Below are 22641 nucleotides of genomic sequence, written 5' to 3' on the forward strand. Positions count from 1 at the left end.
AGTCCTCCCAGAATTACGTAAACTGTTCCTGAGGGACATTTTGGAAAGTTGTATTTATTCTTTTAGGCCACCAGCAGAATATAAAAGAACGCAGTTCTCGAGAGCTGACCATGAGCATATATCCATTAGCTAAGCAAGGAACCTAAAACAATGGGCTTTTCTAAAACTTCACCATACCGAGGAGACATAAAGTCACCGAGGTCATCAAAAGGACAGTTGAGGGGGCTTCCCTGGCGGCGCAGTGGTTGAGAATCTGCCTGCTAATGCAGGGGACACGGGTTCGAGCCCTGGTCTGGGAAGATCCCACATGCCGCAGAGCGGCTGGGCCCGTGAGCCGCAACTACTGAGCCTGCGTGTCTGGAGCCTGTGCTCCGCAACAAGAGAGGCCGCGATAGAGAGGCCCGCGCACCGCGATGAAGAGTGCCCCACCCCCGGCCCCACCGCTTGCCACAACTAGAGAAAGCCCTCGCACAGAAATGAAGACCCAACACAGCCAAAAAAAAAAAGGACAGTTGATTCATATTGTGACTCTTTAAAATGAAACATTTTTCATTAAAAAATCTTGGCCCCTACATTTTATTTATTTATTTTTTTTCAGTATTTTTAAAACAAGCTCTGGCCAGTTTTATTAAAGAAAAATTGTGCATGATTTACTTTTCACCAGTCTGTTCTGGCATGCTTCTAATGATATCAGAATCACCTGGATCAATGATAGCAAGTGTGCATACTCTGTAGTATTTTCCACACGCTGTGCCCAATTCAATATTATTGCCACTGTAGTGATGGACACCAGTTTTGGCCAACATGGCATAATACTCTATTTCAGATTTCCTCAAGGCTGGGCAGTTGTTGGCGAGGATGACCAGTTTCGCTTTGCCGTGTCGGATCATTTTCAGAGTCTGCTTGTACCCCAGCACGTACTTTCCACTTTTCATAACCAGTTGGAGCCTAGAGTTGATCGACTCCAGTGACTTTTTCGTCTTCTTTGCGGCCACCATCTTCCTGCCTTAGGCGCGGGACGCCCCCAGCCCACTGCAGCCAGCCCCTACATTTTAGAAAGCACTTCCCATAGTCACAGTCTTTCTTGCCCTCTATTTCTACCTCCACACATACACACTGGGGCATGATTCCCAAGCTCCTCAACATTCATTCCTATCCTCCATCAGGGATCTTAAAACCCTGAACAAAAGCAGAGTGAAAGAATGGATGGGGTGAATCAGAGAAGACTCTAAATTCTTTTATTTAGCTGTAAGCAAGTAAGAGTGCAACAGAATTTCTATTGGTGTATGAATGCTCCCAACATGTTCTTAAACAACAGAAAAACATGGAATGCTCAATTCAATGGAGAATCAGCCGGCGAAAGCATTTCAATAGAGTGAGAGAATCACAATGTTTCTGTTCTACTATAAGTAAATTATTTTAAAGTACATTTGACATTTTAAAGGTGTACAAATTCAGATGTTTTTAGAAACTTGAAAACCCACAGACACAGAGTTTAGGAAGTCGAAGGCTGTGAACTTCCCTCCTTATTTAATCCAGGCTTTGTTTTGCATTCCTCACAGGTAAGCAGGCAGTGCCTAAAACAGAAGCAAAAATGTTGGTTTGTACTTTGACACTGGAAGCTCTAGTCTGAACACAATATTATTTAGAGATTTTGTTTTAAGTTTTAATTGATGTATAGCTAATTTACAATGTTGTGTTACTTTCTGGTGTACAGCGAAGTGATTCAGTTATATGTATACATACATTTATATATATTCTTTTTCATATTCTTTTCCATTATGGTTTATTACAGGCTATTGAATATAGTTCCCTGTGCTATACAGTAAGACCTTGTTGTTTATCTATTTTATATATTGTAGTGTGTATCTGTGAATCCCAAACTCCCAATTTATCCCCGCCCCCTTTCCCCTTTGGTAACCATAAATTTGTTTTCTATGTCTGTGAGTCTGTTTCTCTTTTGTAAATAAGTTCATTTGTATCATATTTTAGATTATTTAGAGGTATTTTCTAAGCTAAAGTTCTCAAGCCTAATTTTTTTCAGGAATTATCAGAGCTGTGTCTTGGTTTCAGACTCCCCAAATTTCTTCCACAAAAAGGCCATTAATGATTTTCCTGCCCAATGTTGTTTTCACCATGTTGTGCTGCATCTCAAACAGAATCCACTGTGACAAGTAAGGGCTCTTTACAGAAATGTGTCCCCAACGCTAGTCTTATAATACCGTGGTAGAAATAGCTATTATTTACTGAGCTCTCACTGAGTGTCATGAACAATCATTTCTATTCCTTACACCATCCCATGAAAAAAATTCTGATCACCATATTATACAAATGAGAAAACTGAAGATTTGAGAGTTTAAGAAACTTGTCCAAGGTCACGCAGCTTAGTAAGTTAGCAGTTAGAACCCCCTTTGATCCCAGCGACTCTTAACAGCAGAGGTAATGCCGCTTACTCCAGAGTCCTACTGCTTGTATCCCCTAATGAGAATCATGATTTATATTAATATAGTAAAGGCTCTGAGAAGTCCTGCAGTCAAGAGCCCTGGTTAAATTTGCGTAACCCCGTGACGGTAGAAGCTGTGTCTGCTGATCAAGGCATTCTTTAGAGACTTGTACAATGCTTTGAACATAGTAGGTACTTACTAAATGTTCGGTGAGCAAATGAACTAGGTAACCCAGATAAATCATAATTATTATTGAAGTTGAATAGCAACAACTCAAACTTTGAGGTTTTTTTCAACATATGAATGTTAAAAACTATTTTAATATTGTAAATGGTGAATGATCTTTCATTTACTTTTTAATAATTATCTTTATTACAATCCCTTAATCAAACAGAGTACAGGGCTTCCCTAGCGGCGCAGTGGTTAAGAATCCACCTGCCAATGCAGGGGACACAGGTTCGAGCCCTGGTCCGGGAAGATCCCACATGCTGCGGAGCAACTAAGCCCGTGTGCCACAACTACTGAGCCCATGCGCCACAACTACTGAGCCTGTGCTCTACAGCCCACGAGCCACAACTACTGAGCCTGTGTGCCTAGAGCCCGTGCTCCGCAAAAAGAGAAGCTACCGCAATGAGAAGCCCACGCACTGCAACGAAGAGTAGCCTCCGCCTGCCGCAACTAGAGAAAGCCCGTGCACAGCAACAAAGACCCAACGCAGCCAAAAATAAATAAATATATTTATTTAAAAAACTCCAGAAAAGCAGAGTACAAACCTGTTATGCCCTGGACCAAAACCAGCCCCACGCAGCTGACCTTCAAAGGAATGGAATTTACTCTGGCATACTCTTATGTATGATGCCTTTCCAAGGCCAAATCCCAAGATACCAGCAACTGTAAGAGCAGGTTAGGAAAGATAAATAATTTAAAGGTTTGGAATCTTCTCCATTAATGGACTTCTAGAACTTTATTAACAGCAGTAATTCTTATATCAAAAGTACCCTGATGAATCAATGAACAAAATCTCTGGGAATGAAGTTCCCTATTAAAGAGCAGGATTGGGAACTGGAGACTTTTGATCTCCTCAGTTTTGAACTGGAGGTAGAAGGGCCGGGATAGAGCAAGCAAGGGTGATGCCCAGACAGGGGCAGCCAGAGGGAAGCCCAACTGGCAAACAAATCTCTGAAGCCTTGGGGAGGGAGAGATGGGACTTGGGTTGTGGCTCTAGGTAGCCTCCAAATCACTGGGTAGGAGAGCCCCTTAATTTTCTTTATGGATCGGAGTATGGGGAGCTGCAGTCCATCTTGTGTGTCAGGGAGGAAGGTCACGAGGCAGAACCATGGAAGACATTTTCAACCTGCTATTCTTGCTAGGAATGAGGTTTCAGATCATAAACCGGAATATGTCCTCTGTGTACATAAAAGGTCTATGGATAACCAGTATAAGAAGGTGAAACCCTACGTTTACGGTAAATGTACTATCAGAAAGCCCTGATTTAAAAAAACTATTCGTTTGTTATGTCCGTTATAGAAAATATTTGGAAAAGACTGGCCAAAAGAAGAAAATTAAAATCTCTCATGGAGCTATCATTCAGAGACTCTGCTGTCGATGTCCTCTTGTTATCCTGCCAGGCCCTCCTAGTTCATGATTTAGAGAGGACTAAGGTGAAGTCCCTACTGCTCAGCTTTCCATCAGAAAGTATCGAACGAACTAAAAACTGCAAGGTGGCAAAAAATGGCGACTGGTTTTTCAGAGAGTCAATACAGGCAATTTGGTTAACCTGGACATTCCTATCTCCATTTGCTATAAACATCTTCTTTTTAAAAAATGAAACATTTTTTTGGCCTCTCCCGTTGCGGAGCACAGGCTCCGGACGCACAGGCTCAGCGGCCATGGCTCACGGGCCCAGCCACTCCGCGGCATGTGGGATCCTCCCAGACCGGGGCACGAACCCGTGTCCCCTGCATCGGCAGGCGGACTCTCAACCACTGCGCCACCAGGGAAGCTCAAAAAATGAAACTTTTTTTTTTTCCTTCTATGACTTACGTGCAACTTTAGGCAATGATCCAAATCTTGGATTAGCTGCTAAATAACCTAAGAAGTAATGTATAAATGCATTATTATTTCATTTTATAACTTATTTAAATTTATAAAGTATAAGAAGTCTTCAGGGTTTAAGATATACACATTCTTAATCTAAAGAGATGATCTTAAAAGAGATAATTCAAATCTTGATTGAATTTAACTCTCAAATAGTAGTCATTTTTGGCAAGTAACAAGTAATGGCTTTGATGTATAGAAAAAGAACATGAAACAGACAATTCATGATGTATTTAAAGATATCAAGGCAAGGTGGAGATAACAACTTAGTTCTAAGCAATTAGTCATTGCCCCCTCCCCTTTTAAAGTAACTCAACACACAGTTTCAATTTAGAGATTCACAGTATATATAATCACAATTTTATTTATTTTTGTTTGTTGTTTTTAAGATTTTTTAAAATTAATTTTTATTGGAGTATAGTTGCTTATAATCACAATTTTAAAATGAAAGCATTTCCACCTATGGTGGGCAGAATAATGGATGTTCCTACAGATGTTCCCATCCCAATCCCTAGAAACTGTGAATACATTACCCTACACAACAAAAGGGAATTAGGGTGGAAAATGGAATTAAGGTGGCTAATCGGATGACTTTAAAATAGAGAGATTATCCTGGATTATTTGGGTGGGCCCAATGTAATCACGATGCCCCCTGAACATGGAAAAAGGATTCAGAGACAGAACCAGACAGACGGCAGTAGGGGAACTTGGCTCCACGTTGCTGGCTCTGCAGACAGAGGAAGGGACCACGTGCCAAGGAATGTGGGTGGGTTCCAGAAGCTAGAAAGGGAAAGGAAGCCCTAGAGCCCCCAGAAAGGAATGCAGCCCTGCTGACACTTTGATTTCAGCTCAGAAAGACCCATTTTGGACTTCCGACCTTCAAGACCGCAAGCTAATAAATTTGTATTGTTTTCAGCCACTATGTTTGTGGAAATTTGTAGAAAAGTAATACACAACCTGGAAAAACATATTTGTACAGGGCTTCCCTGGTGGTGCAGTGGTTAAGAATCCGCCTGCCAATGCAGGGGACACGGGTTCGAGCCCTGGTCCAGGAAGATCCCACATGCTGCAGAGCAACTAGGACTGTGCACCACAGCTACTGAGCCTGCGCTCTAGAGCCCATGAACCACAACTACTGAGCCCGTGTGCCACAACTACTGAGCCTGCGCGCCTAGAGGCCGTGCTCTGCAACAAGAGAAGCCACCACAATAAGAAGCCCGTGCAAGCAGCGAAGAGTAGCCCCTGCTCTCTGCAACTAGAGAAAGCCTGCGTGCAGCAACCAAGACCCAATGCAGCCAAAAATAAATAAATAAATAAATATTTTTTAAAAAGAGAAAATAAAATAAAATAATTTAAAAAATATATATTTGTACAGATGTAAGAGATGGTAGATTTTGAGCAAGTAGTTTAATATTCATAAAACATAATCCCTATACATAGATGTCATGGCCATATTTGTTTTTCTGTGTCAAAAATGTTCTGAAAAAGGCTTATCACTGACTAATATATTTCCACAAAAAGACTATCTTCAAGTTATAAAAATGAAATCATATTTAATAAATCAACTTTAAAGACAGCACTAATACTGACTGAAATGAGATTCTTCTAGATATATGACATGTGGTCTTTCAGACCCCAAAAGAGCTAAGCATCTTTCCTCATGTTTGCTGGGTACAAGTACTCTCTAAACTCCTAGTAATCAGCAGTGTTCAGTATAATGGGCTTCCACAGGGTCAGGTGCCTTCTTGCTGTCTGGGGACTAAGCAATGCTTATAGGTTCTCTGGTTGGATAGAGTCGGGGAGAAAGAAGAGAGCAAAAAACAAGGAATAGAGGGGAACAATGGACAGTGCTAAGAGGCACGGAGAGGTTATGTGGATGACGCAGGGCGGCCATCAGTCCTCATGATCTGCTGTACACGGGTGCCCCTCCTGAGGCAGATGCAGCCTCTCTCCAGGACAAATGGCTTGGTGTTCAGAGCTTGGGTGAATTTCAGCCCCATTTACCTCTTCCCTGGAGCACCCTTGTGCAGGGAAGTATCTGTCTAACCATATACCAAGGCCCTAGGAGACACAGGGACTCTGGTACAGAGACAGGCACTGCAATAGTTTCCTGGGGCTGCCGTAATAAATTACTACAAACTCAGTGGTTTAAAACAACACAGACTTGGGAATTCCCTGGCAGACCAGTAGTTAAGACTCTACGCTTCCACTGCAGGGGGCACGGGTTTGATCCCTGGTCAGGGAACTAAGAACTCATGTAGCGTAGCCAAAGCCCCCCCCCAAAAAAAACCCACACAAATTTAATACATTACAGTTCTGGAGGTCAGCAGCTCAAAATGGGTCTCACTGGGTGTTTTAGTCCATTCGAGCTGCTATAACAAAATACCACAGATTGGGTGGCTTATAAAACAGCAGACATTTATTTCTCACTGTTCCGGATGCTGGAAGTCCAAGATCAGCGTGCTGGCATGGTTGACTTCTCATTCTATCCTCACGTGGTGGAAGGGGCCAGGTCCCTCTGTGGGGTCTCTTTTGTAAAAGCACTAACCCCCTTCATGAGGGCTCCACCCTCATGCCTTAATCACCTGCAAAGGCCCCACCTCCTAATAGCATCGCCTTGGGCTTTAGAATTCCAATCTGTGAATTTGGGGTGGGCGGGGGAATACAAATATTCAGACCATAGTACAGGGCTACATCAAGGCATCAACAGAGCTGCAAGCCCTTCTGAAGGCTCTAAGGTTTCTTCCTTTCCAGCTTCTGGAGGCCACTCATTGCTTGACTCATGGCCCCTTCCTCCATCTTCAAACTCAGGAATGTTGAGCTGAGTCTTTCTCATGCTGCCATCTCTCTGGCTCTGTCTTCTGATCCACTGTCACTTTCAAGGACCCTTCTGATTATATTGGGCCCATCTGGATTAATGACCTTAATTCCAACTGCAAATTTAATTTCTCTTTGTCACGGTCACTCATTCCAGGAAATAGGACATCTATGGGAGGGAGAGCTGGGGACGTAGGCTAGAAACAGGCAAAAGCCCGCATAAATAAATTCTTCACCAAAAAATAAATGCCAAGTACCAAAACCCGCCAGGAGGACCCCAGAAAACTGGATTCTCTTAAGTTAAACTACGTATCAAATACTGAATCTTATCATGGTGGACCAGTCCTTGGGTGACAAGCATGCTTACAAGAGAAAAAGGCAGAGCTGTAAAACAGAAACGCCCTTCAATATTGGTATTTGAAAACTTGGCCCCTCACCTAGAAGAATGAGGGAGAATTACTCTGAGTGTTTTCTCTTCCTGCTTTGGCAGTGAGATTTTAGTCATTTTTTATTTTACTAATTTGACAAATATTAAGCACCGCATGGAGAATTTTCTTGGGGTCTGCCCCAGGCACTCAACCTAATGCACAGCATTAATGTGACAAAACCTAGATCCCCTGCCACTCCGTCTCTGAGACCCACCATGCACCGGATTCTGACCACTACATACAACACAGGCATCTTCATGTGTGTGCGCTGAGCTGGGGAATTTGGGAGTTTCCATTCGCTACATATTTTGAAATTTTCAATCCTGCATGAAAGTTAAAAAAAGAGGACGATAAACTGCACACCCTATCTACTATAGTTCCCTGCTTTTGTCTTTTATGACATTTTGTCACACAATTTGGATACGTTTATTTTCTGAAGATTACTACATTCGAGGTAAACATGGGCCATGTTTAGAGATGATTTTTATCTCTAAACAGGCAAGTTAGTCCAGAAAAGGAAGTTTCTAGTTCTGTCAAAATGTGTCAATGTGCTTTCTTCCCAAAGCACAGAGAAGTGATAAAAAAAATTGGTTGCTATTTGATTTGTCTTGGTTGCTAGCTCTTCCTAGTAATCAAGACAAATCAAATAGCAACCAATTTTTCCACTCAGAGCTATCTACCTGATGGTAGGCAAATGGGTCATACTGAAATGTTAAACTACTAGGGCTTAAATAAATTACTCACTCATAAGTTGTCAGAAAATTTCTAGCAGCACAATCAATAAGAAGTAATGAACAGTGAACATCAACTTCTAAGGAGTGTTACTTCCAAAAACAACTGATACTGGATTTGAATGATTTAAGAAATCAAAATGAGTATTTCAAAGTAAAATTATCCCTATGCCAGCAATATTGGGACTATATCTATAGGCTCTATTATGACATTTTCAAGTGACAAGTCACGAATTTTCAAAATTAAACGGGACTTTAATGCACAGCCTCAGTTCACACCCTTGTCTCATATAAAGCAGGCCCAGAAAGAGGAAGCGACTTGGCAGAAAAGGTTACTTCAAGACATTGTAAGGGAAGTATTAACAGAATGCTGCCACTCTTCATTCATTCCACGAATATTTAATAGGTACTTTTTATATGTGAAGCAGTGTGCTTGGCTCTGGGAGAGAGCAATGAACCTGAACTTGATGAAGGTTAGAGTCCAGTGGAATTGTGGGAAGTCTACTCTTTCAAGAAATTCTAAATAACACTCTTGGTACACATTCTCGGTCACATGAAAGAAAGTGTTAGGTGTGCATCACTTTTTGCTAAGGGGGGTAAACAGCTCCTAAATCAGATATTATCCCTGACCTTAAAAGGGTCTCAACATGGACTTAAATTCCAAGTAGCCTCAGGTATCAGTGTCTTCAGGGAATTATGCAAAGTCCCTGCTCAAAAATAAATCAATACCATAATTCTAATATGATATCAGGCAGTTTATTGCAGCAAAAACAGTGTTGACAAAGATTAAGAGGGATGCAATTACCTCTCTTCCAGAAACTTTCTTCTTGACATTCCCGGATAATCTTTGAAATCTCTGATTTGCGGATGTGCAGTTTTGATTTTGGACAAAACAACAGACTCTGCAAGGAAAGTTACGTGATGACTTGACTGAAATCATCAGAAGAGCATCTGCTCTGTCTTCCCTAGAGGAGGGCAAGGAGGTCTCTTCACTCTGGTCACACAGTGTGCGTTCTTTCCCGCTGCCAGCACTGAGCAATGGCCAGTTTCAGCCAGTGCTTTCCAGCTGTGAACGATGGGTGGACTTAACCAAGAAAAGAATCACAGGTGGAGAAGCAGAGTGATTCAGTGACTAGTGAGCATGAAGCAGATATCGGGTCAGAATGCATTACTGCTGAGGTCACATTTTCTTTCTTACTTCCAGTCTCTGTCTATGCAGTCCCTGTCCCTGCAATGACACTCACTCCCTTTGCCTACCTGGTCTTCTTAAGACCCAGTTCAAGATCTCCTCCTGGGTGAAGAGAGAGACTTCCCCTACAGCATAATATTGACACATCTGGGATCACACTCAGAGCAGTATTACAAGTTATCTATTTATAGATCTGTATTCCAATTTACCTATTTATACTTCTATAAGCATTTTTAGACCGTGAGAAACTATAGTCTAAAAAGCATCAGCAGACTGCTTTTTATTTTTCTACATAGTTTACTTTTTATCTTAACGGTTTTTTTTTAACACATTTATAAATGGTCTGCACATATCTGGGGGAACTATTGACATGGTTGACATTATTTTTTATTAGTTCTTCAGTACTTTTCTTTATCATGTTGATGTGCTACGATCTGGACTAGCTCCCATCTTTTATTATCCTCCCCTTTTGTAGGTATGTATGTGGTTATTCACTTACTCTCACCCACATTCTCCATCCTTGTTCTCTGCCCATCACTGCCATTCTGGGTGTTTAATGTGGATCTTTTGTTTGTATATATGCTTGCAAAATGTTCATTGTTTTGGGTGCCTGCATTTTTTAATGCAAATGGCATTGTTTTATACATTTAGTTTTATTATTAAAAATGTTTTCAACTCAGTTCTACACTTTTAAGATCTATCCATGTTGCTATATTTATCTAGTCCACTGTTTCTAACTGCGGCATGATTCTCCAGGACGCTTCTGAGTCCCCATCTCCAAATGTCCCCTTACAGACCCACATGAGAACGCTTTTCAGATATGTATCTAGAAGTAAAATACAGGGCATGCATATTCCAGTTGAACAAAGTCTTGCGAGAGTGCTCTCCCCAGTGGCTACACCAGCATCCACTCCCAGCGTGTGAACATTCCTCTATATGCCTAAGAACCGCATACGAGCTAGTTAAGCTGGATTCCAAGCAGGTTAGAGTAAAGAAAGGATTTTGTAACACTTGGCATTATCCAGTTTTCTAAAATTTAACAGTCTAATAGGTATAAAGCAATATTTTATTGTCTGATAACTAATGTGTTTGAGCATCTCTATGTAGTCTTCAGCCAGACTGTCCTTCTCTGTTGAGGCAATCCCTGCAACTAGACCTCTGTTGTAATCCTTTCTTGTTCAGTGACTCATTAATTTTTTATTGTGGTAAAATACACATAACATAATAGTTACCATTTTATATATTTTTTCATCCTCCCATACACTTTTTTTTTTCATTTTATATTGGAACATAGTTGTTTTACTATGTTGTGTTTAACCATTTTAAAGTATACAATTCACGGCATTCAGTATATTTACAATGTGTGCAGCCATCACCGCTATCTAGTTCCAGAGCTTTTTCATCACCCCAAAAGGAAATTCCATACCCAGTAAGGAGTCTGTCCTCGTTCCCTCCTCTCTCCAACTGCCTAGCAACCACTAATCTGCCTTTTGGATTTGCCTATTCTGGGTATTTGGTACAAACAATATCATACAGCATGTGACCTTTCGTGGCTGGCTTCTTTTCCTTTGCATAATGTTTTCAAGATTCACCCACGTGGTAACATGTATCCGTATTTCATTTCTTTTTATGGCTCAATAATATTCCATTGTATGAATATAACACATTTTGTTTCTCCATTCATCCACTGATGGACATTTGGATTGTTTCCACCATTGGCTATTGTGAATAATGCTGCTATGAACATTCCTGCACAAGTTTTTGTTTTCAGCTCTGCTGGGCCATACTGCAACTCTACGTTTAACTTTTTGAGTTTTGCACAGGAGCTGCACCATTTTCTAATCCCACCAACAATGTAGGAGATTTCCAATTTTTCCACATCCTTGTCAACATTTGTTATTTTCTGTTTTGTTTCTTTTTTTTGGCTCTGCCATCCGGCTTACAGGATCTTAGTTCCCTGACCAGGGACTGAACCCACGTGTTTTGTTTTTTTTTTTTAAATTAGCACTTTAAATGTTTTTAATATAAATTATTCAACTTATTTAAACTAAATAAACTAAATTCTTTCTGTTTTTGACTGTGGTCATGCTAGTGATTGTGAAATGGTGGTTTTGATTTGTATTTCCTTAATGACTAATGACATTGAGCATCTTTTCATCTGAATATTGGCTATTTATATATCTTCTTCGGAGAAACACCTATTCAAGCCCTTTGCTCATTTTTCAATTGGGCTGTCTTTTTGTTATTGAGTTGTAAGAGCTTTTTATATACTCTGGATACTAGACCCTTTTCAGATATATGATTTGTAAATAATTTTTCCCATTCTGTGGGTGGTTCATTTGTTTCTTAGAAACAACATTTATTTAATTTTTTCCTTAAGTCACACTGCTATTTCCTTGTTTGTGAATTACTTATGTAGGTCCTCTGCCATTCATCTCTCGGAGTTTTAGTGTTTTTCTTGTTGAGGTGCAGTTCCATGGCTTTTGAAGTTCACCTTGCTGATTTTGCAAATGTTCTTTTTTGACTCTTTGTTTGTAGTAGATGTCAATGTGAACGGTGATCACTATTTCCTGAGCACTCGCGCACACGCCAGGCACTGTGCCAAGCACTTTACGTGCATGATGGTGACATGCAAGGATCCTGTGGCACCTGTGCCTTCAGAGCTCTACAAACAGCCCAAGCAGGCAACCTCCCTCTTCTTCCTCTACAACTCCCCATAGCACAGCACACGGAAGTGGTGGTCAGGGTGAGTCACAGTGACCAGGGAAGAATCTGGTCACCACTTACGTTAGCTCAACAAGCACTCTTCCTCATCCCAGTGTAAATACTTCTTGGTTCTGCCTGTGGCTGTGGCAGAAATAAGCAACACCTCCCTCCCTCTCCTCCTGCGAAACACACACACATATACACATCCATGGGCAGGGACCCCAACTATCACAACTGCTGTGAGTCCCGCAGTCAAGACTTAAGCTCCTGCAGTGTCCCCAGGGAGCTCTGGTGAGCCTTTTCGGTAGAACCATAAATGTTTTATGGCTCTCCATTTCACAGAGGCAACTCGGGTGCCTAAATTCCTTATGATGTGATATCATTTGTCTATTTGCCTCTCCTAAACTTTGTTCCTTAAATATCATCTCCTCCATAACCCATTTTTAGCTTGAAAAGGTTGACTCCAGAGAACATGAACTCTACTATCCCATCACGACACTTTCTCTTTTCTTCACTTATGTGTCCCTGAAACAAACAGTATTCATTCTCAAGAAGTTGAAAAACTGTGTCCCTGTTAACACTGAGGTTCTCAATCTGATGCCTAATTTAGTAGTTAAGGACTCTGCCATCCCAAACAGGAACACCTGTCAGCAGCATATCCTTAGTATGATTAGCCTTGATAACAGAAATGAAAAAACATGCATCCTGTAGCATTCTGTGAGATTCAATTAAGAGTTTTGTTCTGGTAAAGGAAACCTCTTCAGTCACTGACAACCTATGGAAGAGTTAGTTAAGCTGAATTCTACACAGGGAAGAGTAAAGGAAGGATTTTGTAAATAATTGAAAAGGCTCCTTTTCAAGGCAGCCAAAAACACACTTTCCTTCCCCATTCTATTTTCCCTGAACCCATCCTACAAAGTGCCAGACAGAAAAAACTAAGATGACTGATCAAGGATGAGGTTTAAGGGAAGTCCCGTATGATGTTCCTCTTTAGATGGCAGACTTTCAAATTAGAAATATACCTGCTTGCTTGGTGGTGGCAAATGGGGACCTTTATCTTGGTTTTCATGCGTAGACACTGAAGCCATGATGACTTTGTCTTTGCTTCTCTTCTAGTTGAGTGGACTCAGCTTCCTCATTTGACCCGATGTCTAAGGAAAGTAGAAGAGAGTCACCATGCCATGACTGAACATTTATGTCAACCGTAAAAACACCCTTAGGACCAACTCCCCTATTTGGCGACCTTATTTTCATTTTGTCAGTCACCTTCATCTCCAGCCACCTGCAAACTCACTTTCTAATGCTCCTCCTCTACCAACACACACATTAACTGACTAATGGTGACAGATCAGAGGAAGAGTGGAGTGAGATGTCACCTGAGGCACAGTGAAATGTTTTATGAACTATAAACTGTCCTCAAAAAATTTCAATTCATTACAAGGTCATTAGCTACACAAATATTTACTGTCTATTATGTGCCAGGCCAAGGGATACAAAGGATAAGACAAAATCAGTGCTAAAGGAACTCACAGGGGAAGACAGACAAGTCAGCAGTTACACAACATGCAAAGGGCTTCCCTAGAGGCATGCACATGGTGCTAAGGAAGAAAGGCTTGTTCTCTCTGGTCAGGTCTGAAGACACCAAAGACCAAGATTCTTGAGCTTTCAAAAGGGTCTGTGGGGCTACTGGAACGTCACACCGGCCTCTGCTACCACAGGCTCACCCTGCATTCCATACCCCTCCCCGCCCCCCTGGGCCTGAGCGAGCCAGAGCCCCCGAATCAGCTGCTCCTTTAACCCCGTCCTGTCTGAGCCAAGAACAGACGCCCTCAGGCGACCTGCATGCAGAGGCGGGGCCAAATCCAAAGCTGAACCCCAGGAGCTGTGCGAACAAAGAACAGAAAGGGAAATCTCTCCCAGCAGCCTCAGGAGCAGTGGATTAAATCTCCACAATCAACTTGATGTACCCTGCATCTCTGGAATACCTGAATAGACAATGAATCATCCTAAATTGAGGAGGTGGACTTTGGGGGCAACTGTAGACTTGGGGTTTGCTTTTTGCATCTAATTTGTCTCTGATTTTATGTTTATCTTAGTTTAGTATTTAGAGTTCATTATCACTGAAAGATTTGTTTATTGATTTCACTGCTCTCTCTTTTTTTTAATATATATATATTTTCCTTTTTCTCTTTTTGTGTGTATGTGTATGCTTCTTTGTGTGATTTTGGCTGTATAGGTTTGCTTTTACCATTTGTCCTAGGGTTCTGTCTGTCCGTTTTTTTGTTTGTTGTTGTTGTTTTTATAGTATACTCTTGTTATTGTTGGTGGATTTGCACTTTGGTTTGGTTGCTCTCTTCTTTCTTCTTTTTAATTACTTTTTAATTTTTAATAATTTTCTTTATTTTTTATTTTAATAACATTATTTTATTCTTTCTTTCTTTCTTTCTCTCTTTCAATCTTTCTTTCTTTCTCCCTTTTCTTCTGAGCCATGTGGCTGACCGGTGCTCTGGCCGGGTGTCAGGCCTGTGCCTCTGAGGTGGGAGAGCTGAGTTCGGGACATTGGTCCACCAGAGACCTCCAGGCTGCACATAATATCAAACGGTGAAAGCTCTCCGAGAGATCTCCATCTCAACGCTGACCCAGCTCCACTCAATAACCAGCAAACTACAGTGCTGGATGCCCTATGCCAAACAACTAGCAAGACAGGAACATAACCCCACCCATTAGAAGAGTCGCTGCCTAAAATCATAATAAGGCCACAGACACCCCAAAACACACCACCAGACATGGTCCAGCCCACCAGAAAGACAAGATCCAGCCTCATCCACCAGAACACAGGCACCAGTCCCCTCCACCAGGAAGCCTACACAACCCACTGAACCAAACTTACCCACTGCGGGCAGACACAAAAAACAGGAACTACAAACCTGCAGCCTGCAAAACAGAGACCCCAAACACAGTAAGTTAAGCAAAATGAGAAGACAGAGAAACACACAGTAGATGAAGGAGCAAGGTAAAAACCCACGAGGACAAACAAATGAAGAGGAAATAGGCATTCTACCTGAAAAAGAATTCAGTGTAGTGATAGTAAAGATGATCCAAAATCTTGGAAATAGAATGGAGAAAATATAAGAAACATTTAACAAGGACCCAGAAGAACTAAAGAGCAACCAAACAATGATGAACAACACGATAAATGAAATTAAAAATTCTCTAGAGGGAAACAGCAGAATAACTGAGGCAGAAAACGGATAGTGAGCTGGAAGATGAAATAGTGGAAATAACTACTGCAGAGCAGAATAACGAAAAAAGAATGAAATGAATTGAGGACAGTCTCAGAGACCTCTGGGACACCATTAAATGCAACAACATTCGAATTATAGGGGTCCCAGAAAAAGAAGAGAAAAAGAAAGGGACTGAGAAATTCTTGAAGAGGTTATAGTTGAAAACTTCCCAAAATAGTCAATCAAGTCCAGGAAGCACAGAGAGTCCCATACAGGATACATCCAAGGAGAAACACGCCAAGACACAGATTAATCAAACTATCAAAAATTAAATACAAAGAAAAAATATTAAAAGCAGCAAGGGAAAAACAACAAATAACATACAAGGGAATCCCCATAAAGTTAACAGCTGGTGTTTCAGCAGAAACTCTACAAGCCAGAAGGGAGTGGCAGGACATATTTAAAGTGATGAAAGGGAAAAACCTACAGCCAAGATTACTCTACCCAGCAAAGATCTCATTCAGATTCAATGGAGAAATTAAAACCTTTACAGACAAGCAAAAGCTAAGAGAATTCAGCACCACCAAACCAGCTCTACAACAAATGCTAAAGGAACTTCTCTAGGCAGGAAACACAAGACAAGTAAAAGACCTACAGTAACAAACCCAAAACAATTAAGAAAATGCTAATAGGAACATACATATTGATAACTACCTTAAATGTAAATGGATTAAATGCTCCAACCAAAAGACATAGACTGGTTGAATGGATACAAAAACAAGAGCCATATTTATGGTGTCTACGAGAGACCCACTTCAGACCTAGGGACACATACAGACTGAAAGTGAGGGGATGGAAAAAGATATTCCATGCAAATGGAAATCAAAAGAAAGCTGAGTAGCAATCCTCATATCAGACAAAATAGACTTTAAAATAAAGACTATTACAAGAGACAAAGAAGGACACTACATAACGATCAAGGGATTAATCCAAGAAGAAGATATAACAATTGTAAATATTTATGCACCCCACATAGGAGCACCTCAATATATAAGGCAAATGCTAACAGCCATAAAAGGGGAAATTGAGAGTAACACAATCATAGTTGGGGACTTTAACACCCCACTCTCACCAATGGACAGATCATCCAAAATGAAAATAAATAAGGAAACACAAGCTTTAAATGATACATTAAACAAGATGGACTTAATTGATATTTATAGGACATTCCATCCAAACACAACAGAATACACTTTCTTCTCAAGTGCTCATGCAACATTCTCCAGGACAGATTATATCTTGGGTCACAAATCAAGCCTTGGTAAATATAAGAAAACTGAAATCATATCAATTACCTTTTCCGACCACAAGGCTATGAGACTAGATATCAATTACAGGAAAAGATCTGTAAAAAATACAAACACATGGAGGCTGAACAATACACTACTTAATAAACAAGAGATCACTGAAGAAATCAAAAAGGAAATAAAAAAATACCTAGAAACAAATGACAATGAAAACATGATGATCCAAAACCTACGGGATGCAGCAAGAGCAGTTCTAAGAGGGAAGTTTATAGCAATACAATCCTACCTCAAGAAACAAGAAACATCTCAAATAAACAACCTAACCTTACACCTAAAGCAATTAGAGAAAGAAGAACCAAAAAACCCCAAAGTTAACAGAAGGAAAGAAATCATAAAGATCAGATCAGAAATAAATGAAAAAGAAATGAAGGAAACAAGAGCAAAGATCAATAAAACTACAAGATGGTTCTTTGAGAAGATAAACAAAATTGATAAACCATTAGCCAGACTCATCAAGATAAAAAGGGAGAAGACTCACATCAATAGGTTTAGAAATGAAAAAGGAGAAGTAACAACTGACACTGCAGAAATACAAAGGATCATAAGAGATTACTACAAGCAACTCTATGCCAATAAAATAGACAACCTGGAACAAATGGACACAGTCTTAGAAAAGCACAACCTCCCGAGACTGAACCAGGAAGAAATAGAAAATATAAACAGACCAATCACAAGCACTGAAATTGAGATTTTGATTAAAAATCTTCCAACAAACAAAAGCCCAGGACCAGATGGCTTCACAGGTGAATTCTATCAAACATTTAGAGAAGAGCTAACACCTATCCTTCTCGAACTCTTCCAAAATATAGCAGAGGGAGGAACACTCCCAAGCTCATTCTATGAGGTCACCATCACCCCGATACCAAAACCAGACAAAGAGGTCACAAAGAAAGAAAACTACAGGCCAATATCACTGATGAACATAGATGCGAAAATCCTCAACAAAATACTAGCAAACAGAATGCAACAGCACATTAAAAGGATCATACACCATGATCAAGTGGGGTTGATTCCAGGAATGCAAGGATTCTTCAATATACGCAAATCAATCAACGTGATACACCATATAACAAATTGAAGGAGAAAAACCATATGATCATCTCAATAGATGCAGAAAAAGCTTTTGACAAAATTCAACACCCATTTATGATTAAAAAAAAAAATGAGAAAATAGGCATGGAGGGAAATTACCTCAACATAATAAAGGCCATATATGACAAACCCACAGCCAACATTGTTCTCAATGGTGAAAAACTGAAATCATTTCCACTAAGATCAGGAACAAGACAAGTTTGCCCACTCTCACCACTATTATTTAACACAGTTTTGGAAGTTTTAGGCACAGCAATCAGAGAAGAAAAAGAAATAAAAGGAATCCAAATCGGAAAAGAAGAAGTAAAGCTGTCACTGTTTCCCAATGACATGATAGTATACATAGAGAATCCTAAAGATGCTACCAGAAAACTTCTAGAGCTAATCAATGAATCTGGTAAAGTACAGGATACAAAATTAATGCACAGAAATCTCTTGCATTCCTATACACTAATGATGAAAAATCTGAAAGAGAAATTAAGGAAACACTCCCATTTACCACTGCAACAAAAAGAATAAAATACCTAGGAATAAACCTACCTAAGGAGACAAAAGACCTGTATGCAGAAAACTATAAGACACTGATGAAAGAAATTAAATATGATACGAACAGATGAAGAGATATACCATGTTCTTGGATTGGAAGAATCAACATTGTGAAAATGACTATACTACCTAAAGCAATCTACAGATTCAATGCAATCCCTATCCAACTACCAATGGCATTTTCCACAGAACTAGAACAAAAAATTTCACAATTTGTATGGAAACACAAAAGACCCCCGAATAGCCAAAGCAATCTTGAGAAAGAAAAACGGAGCTGGAGGAATCAGGCTCCCTGACTTCAGAGTATACTACAAAGCTACAGTAATCAAGACAGTATGGTACTGGCACAAAAACAGAAATATAGATCAATGGAACAGGATAGAAAGCCCAGAGATAAACCCACGCACATATGGTCACCTTATCTTTGATAATGGAGGCAAGAGTATACAATGGAGAAAAGACAGCCTCTTCAATAAGTGGTGCTGGGATAACTGGACAGCTACATGCAAAAGAATGAAATTAGAACACTCCCTAACACCATATACAAAAATGAACTCAGAATGGATTAAAGACCTAAATGTAAGGCCAGACACTATAAAACTTAGAGGAAAACATAGGCAGAATGCTCCATGACATAAGTCACAGCAAGATCCTTTTTGACCCACCTCCTAGAGGAAGGGAAATAAAAACAAAAATAAACAAATGGGACCTAATGGAACTTAAAAGCTTTTTCACAGCAAAGGAAACCATAAACAAGATGAAAAGACAACCCACAGAATGGGAGAAAATATTTGCAAGCGAAGCAACTGACAAAGGATTAAACTTCAAAATATACAAACAGCTCATGCAGCTGGGTATCAAAAAAAACAACCCAATCCAAAAATGGGCAGAAGACCTAAATAGACATTTCTCCAAAGAAGATATACAGATTGCCAAGAAACACATGAAAGAATGCTCAACATCACTAATCACTAGAGAAATGCAAATCAAAAGTACAATGAGGTATCACCTCACACCAGTCAGAATGGCCATCATCAAAACATCTACAAACAATAAATGGTGGAGAGGATGTGGAGAAAAGTGAACCCTCTTGCACTGTTGGTGGGAATGTAAATTGATACAGCCACTATGGAGAACAGTATGAAGGTTCCTTAAAAAACTAGAAATAGAACTACCATACGACCCAGCAATCCCACTACTGGGCATATACCCTGAGAAAACCATAATTCAAAATGAGTCATGTACCACAATATTCATTGCAGCTCTCTTCACGATAGCCAGGACATGGAAGCAACCTAAGTGTCCATCGACAGATGAATGGATAAAGAAGATGTGGCACATATATACAATGGAATATTACTCAGCCATAAAAAGAAACAAAATTGAGTTATTTGTAGTGAGGTGGATGGATATAGTTTGTCATACAGAGTGAAGTAAGTCAGAAAGAGAAAAACAAATACCGTATGCTAACACATGTATATGGAATCTAAAAAAAAAAAAAGGTGCTGAAGAACCTAGGGTCAGGACAGGAATAAAGATGCAGAGGTAGAGAATGGATTTGAGGACACAGGGAGGGGGAAGGGTAAGCTGGGATGAAGTGAGAGAATGGCATGGACTACCTACCATGGACTACACTACCAAATGTAAAATAGATAGCTAGTGGGAAGCAGCCACATAGCACAGGGAGGTCAGCTCAGTGCTTTGTGACCAGTAGAAGGGTGGGATAGGGAGGGTGGGAGAGAGGGAGATGCAGGAGGGAAGAGATATGGGGATATATGTATATGTATAGCTGATTCACTTTGCTATAACGTGGAAACTAACACACCATTGTAAAGCAATTATACTCCAATAAAGATGCTAAAAAAAAAAAAAAGAGGGCAGGAAGACCAATTTGGAAGGTGCTATAGTATCCCAGGCAAGGATGTGAAGAGACCTGAACCAAGACCCTTGTGGGAAGGCTAGAGATGATAAATTTGTATCTGGAAATATTGGATTTGGGTGCCTTGTGGGCATACATTGCAATTAGCCAGTAGGGATTAGAATATTTGAGGATTTGGGTCTGGAGTTAACAGATTAGGGGTAGGCTAGAAAGATCAATTTGGGAGTTGCCATCATTGAGATGATAGGTAAAGTAGGAAACATCAATAAAATTGTCTAAAACGAGTACTGGAGAATGTGAACACTGAGGCCAAGGGAATACCAACAAGAGGAAAAAAAAAAAAAAACAAGCCAAGGAGATGACTGAGAAAGAATAGCTGATACAAAGGAGAGGGAGTTTCTGAAGGGGGATTGTGAATCATTGGTGTCACATGGCTGAGAAAAGTGATTTCGCAACAATGGGCATAGTCCAGGTGGACCACGCGCTACCGCACCACCTGCCCCGCCAATGGCCAATGCACTCTGCAGATCCGCACTCCATGACAACCACTGATTTCCATGCAAAATGAACCTCTCATCATACACAATTCTGTTTCCTACTAAGCTGCCAGAAATACAAGCCAAGGGGACCCGCACTTGTACCAAGTTTCACTTTCAGCACCTAATGTTACTGTAGAGGCAGCGTGATGCCCTAGGGTAGAAAGACCTGCTTTCAGATCCTGACTCTACTCTTTGTTAGCCCTTGCTTTGGGGCAAGTGACTTAAAGTGCCTGCGCCTCAGCTTTCTCACCTGCTAAGTGCAGGTGATGGACCTTGATGGGCTGTTGCAAAGAAGAGGGATGAGGTCCATAAGCATTAGCTCAGCACAAGCTCACAGTGAGTGTGTGAGCAGTAAAGGGCAGCTGTCAGAGCCCTGGGCGCTCTATTTCTTGAGGACCTCCAGGAAGTGTTTGCTGGCCTAAGGCCAAATTAGATTATCTTTGCTTAGTTAGGCCATTGCCTCAAATCTGGAAGCAAAGATACCACAACACAGCTTTGGTGGTCAAGTCCCCTCACACCCAATTAGTCACTGGTCCACATCTAAGCAGGCCTTCTCAGGGTCTCGCCTTCCGGGTGCAGCCCTCACCCCATGCCCAGGTCTGGTTTGGGGTCCCTCTGCTTCCTCCGTTGTTGGCGGCGGCAGGAGTGCTGACCGGTGGGCAGTGGGAGGGAGGCGCTCAGCAGGATGGGGGTGGGGGCGTGTGATCGGACCCACAGGCACAGGGGGGTCACTGCACTTTCTGGTAGGGGAGCGCCGGCGGGGTTTTTTTGGGGGAGGGGGGGCCGGGATCAGCCTGCAGGAATCCGCCGCCATCCCAGGGTCGCGGCTGGAGCCCGGGCCAGCGAGGAGCGGTTGGAAGGGGCGATGCTAGGCCAAGTACCTCCGTCCTGAGGACCCCAGAAGTGATGCGGGCAGAGGAGGCCATCCCCTCCCGCCATCCCTTCCGCTGTCACCGCCCCGCCCCGCCCCCCCCACCCAGGGCGGGCTCATACGAGGGGCTGAGGATCGCCTCGGAGGCCGCGTCTCAGGCGCCCGCCCACCAGAGCTCGCCTCCCCGCGCGGCCGCCGCTGTAGCCCGGATGCTCCCGCCTCCCGGGCGCCCGCGCCCGTCCCTGGCGACCACCCCGGGGCCCGTGGTCCCCTTACCGCGCTCGCTCCCGGGACCTCGCCTGTGCTCGGTGAGCTTCCCTCTGCCTCTTTCTTCCTTTTGCTCCGGCCCCAGCGGCGCACCGCCCCTCGCTTCCTCACGTGAGCCACTCAGCAAGTGCACCCCATCCCCCATCCTGCTGTCTCTGATGGTGGCCTCACACCTATGCCCAAGTGCCCAAGCTGAAACCCGGCTGTTGCTAGAATCTCCCACCCCACCCCCAGGTCTTGTCCTGATACCTGGTAGATTCTTTTGCTTTTCAAATAACTCCTTTCTTCCCAACAAAAACAGCGACAGCTATTTATTGAACACCCTCCCTGGGCCAGGAGGCTACATCCTGCAGTCTTTTTTTTCTTTTTTTGAGGTGTAATTGACATATAACATTATATTAATTTTAGGTGCGCAACATAACAATTCGATATTTGTATACATTG

General features: G+C 41.6%; 2 protein-coding genes across 3 annotated transcripts; both read right to left on the bottom strand.

The window, feature by feature from the left end:
- Nucleotides 1-600: 600 nt before the first annotated feature.
- On the bottom strand, nucleotides 601-1063 carry LOC111169915 (large ribosomal subunit protein eL30). The gene has a single exon (XM_022564534.2). The coding sequence runs from the start codon at nucleotides 996-998 to the stop codon at nucleotides 651-653; it is 348 nt and encodes a 115-aa protein (XP_022420242.2). The 5' UTR covers nucleotides 999-1063; the 3' UTR covers nucleotides 601-650.
- A 161-nt stretch (nucleotides 1064-1224) lies between these two features.
- Nucleotides 1225-22321, bottom strand: OCIAD2 (OCIA domain containing 2). Of its 2 annotated transcripts, XM_022564524.2 has the most exons (6): nucleotides 22207-22320; nucleotides 13435-13563; nucleotides 9323-9419; nucleotides 4488-4535; nucleotides 3218-3335; nucleotides 1225-1577 (listed from the first exon to the last, which is right to left on the bottom strand). In XM_022564524.2, exons 2-6 carry the CDS (start codon nucleotides 13498-13500, stop codon nucleotides 1496-1498), a joined length of 411 nt encoding a protein of 136 aa, XP_022420232.1. In that variant the 5' UTR covers nucleotides 13501-13563; nucleotides 22207-22320; the 3' UTR covers nucleotides 1225-1495. The 2 variants fall into 2 exon arrangements, with proteins under 2 accessions (XP_022420232.1, XP_089768036.1); XM_089911910.1 differs by lacking the exon at nucleotides 4488-4535 and having other exon boundaries at nucleotides 22207-22321.
- Between the last annotated feature and the right edge of the window lie 320 nt (nucleotides 22322-22641).

Source organism: Delphinapterus leucas, chromosome 5, assembly GCF_059928025.1.
Source record: "Delphinapterus leucas isolate spDelLeu-1000000601 "Yukka" chromosome 5, BTC_Dleu_Yukka2, whole genome shotgun sequence".
Taxonomy (NCBI): Eukaryota; Metazoa; Chordata; class Mammalia; order Artiodactyla; family Monodontidae; genus Delphinapterus; species Delphinapterus leucas.

Excerpts from the sequence above, each read along its gene's own strand:
- LOC111169915 (XM_022564534.2), bottom strand. The coding sequence starts at position 998 with ATGGTGGCCGCAAAGAAGACGAAAAAGTCACTGGAGTCGATCAACTCT.
- OCIAD2 (XM_022564524.2), bottom strand. The coding sequence starts at position 13,500 with ATGGCTTCAGTGTCTACGCATGAAAACCAAGATAAAGGTCCCCATTTG. Across the intron at positions 9,420-13,434 it reads TGCCACCACCAAGCAAGCAG|AGTCTGTTGTTTTGTCCAAA; the intron begins GTATATTTCTAA and ends CTTTCCTTGCAG. Across the intron at positions 3,336-4,487 it reads ATCATTGCCTAAAGTTGCAC|TTGCTGGTATCTTGGGATTT; the intron begins GTAAGTCATAGA and ends CTGCTCTTACAG.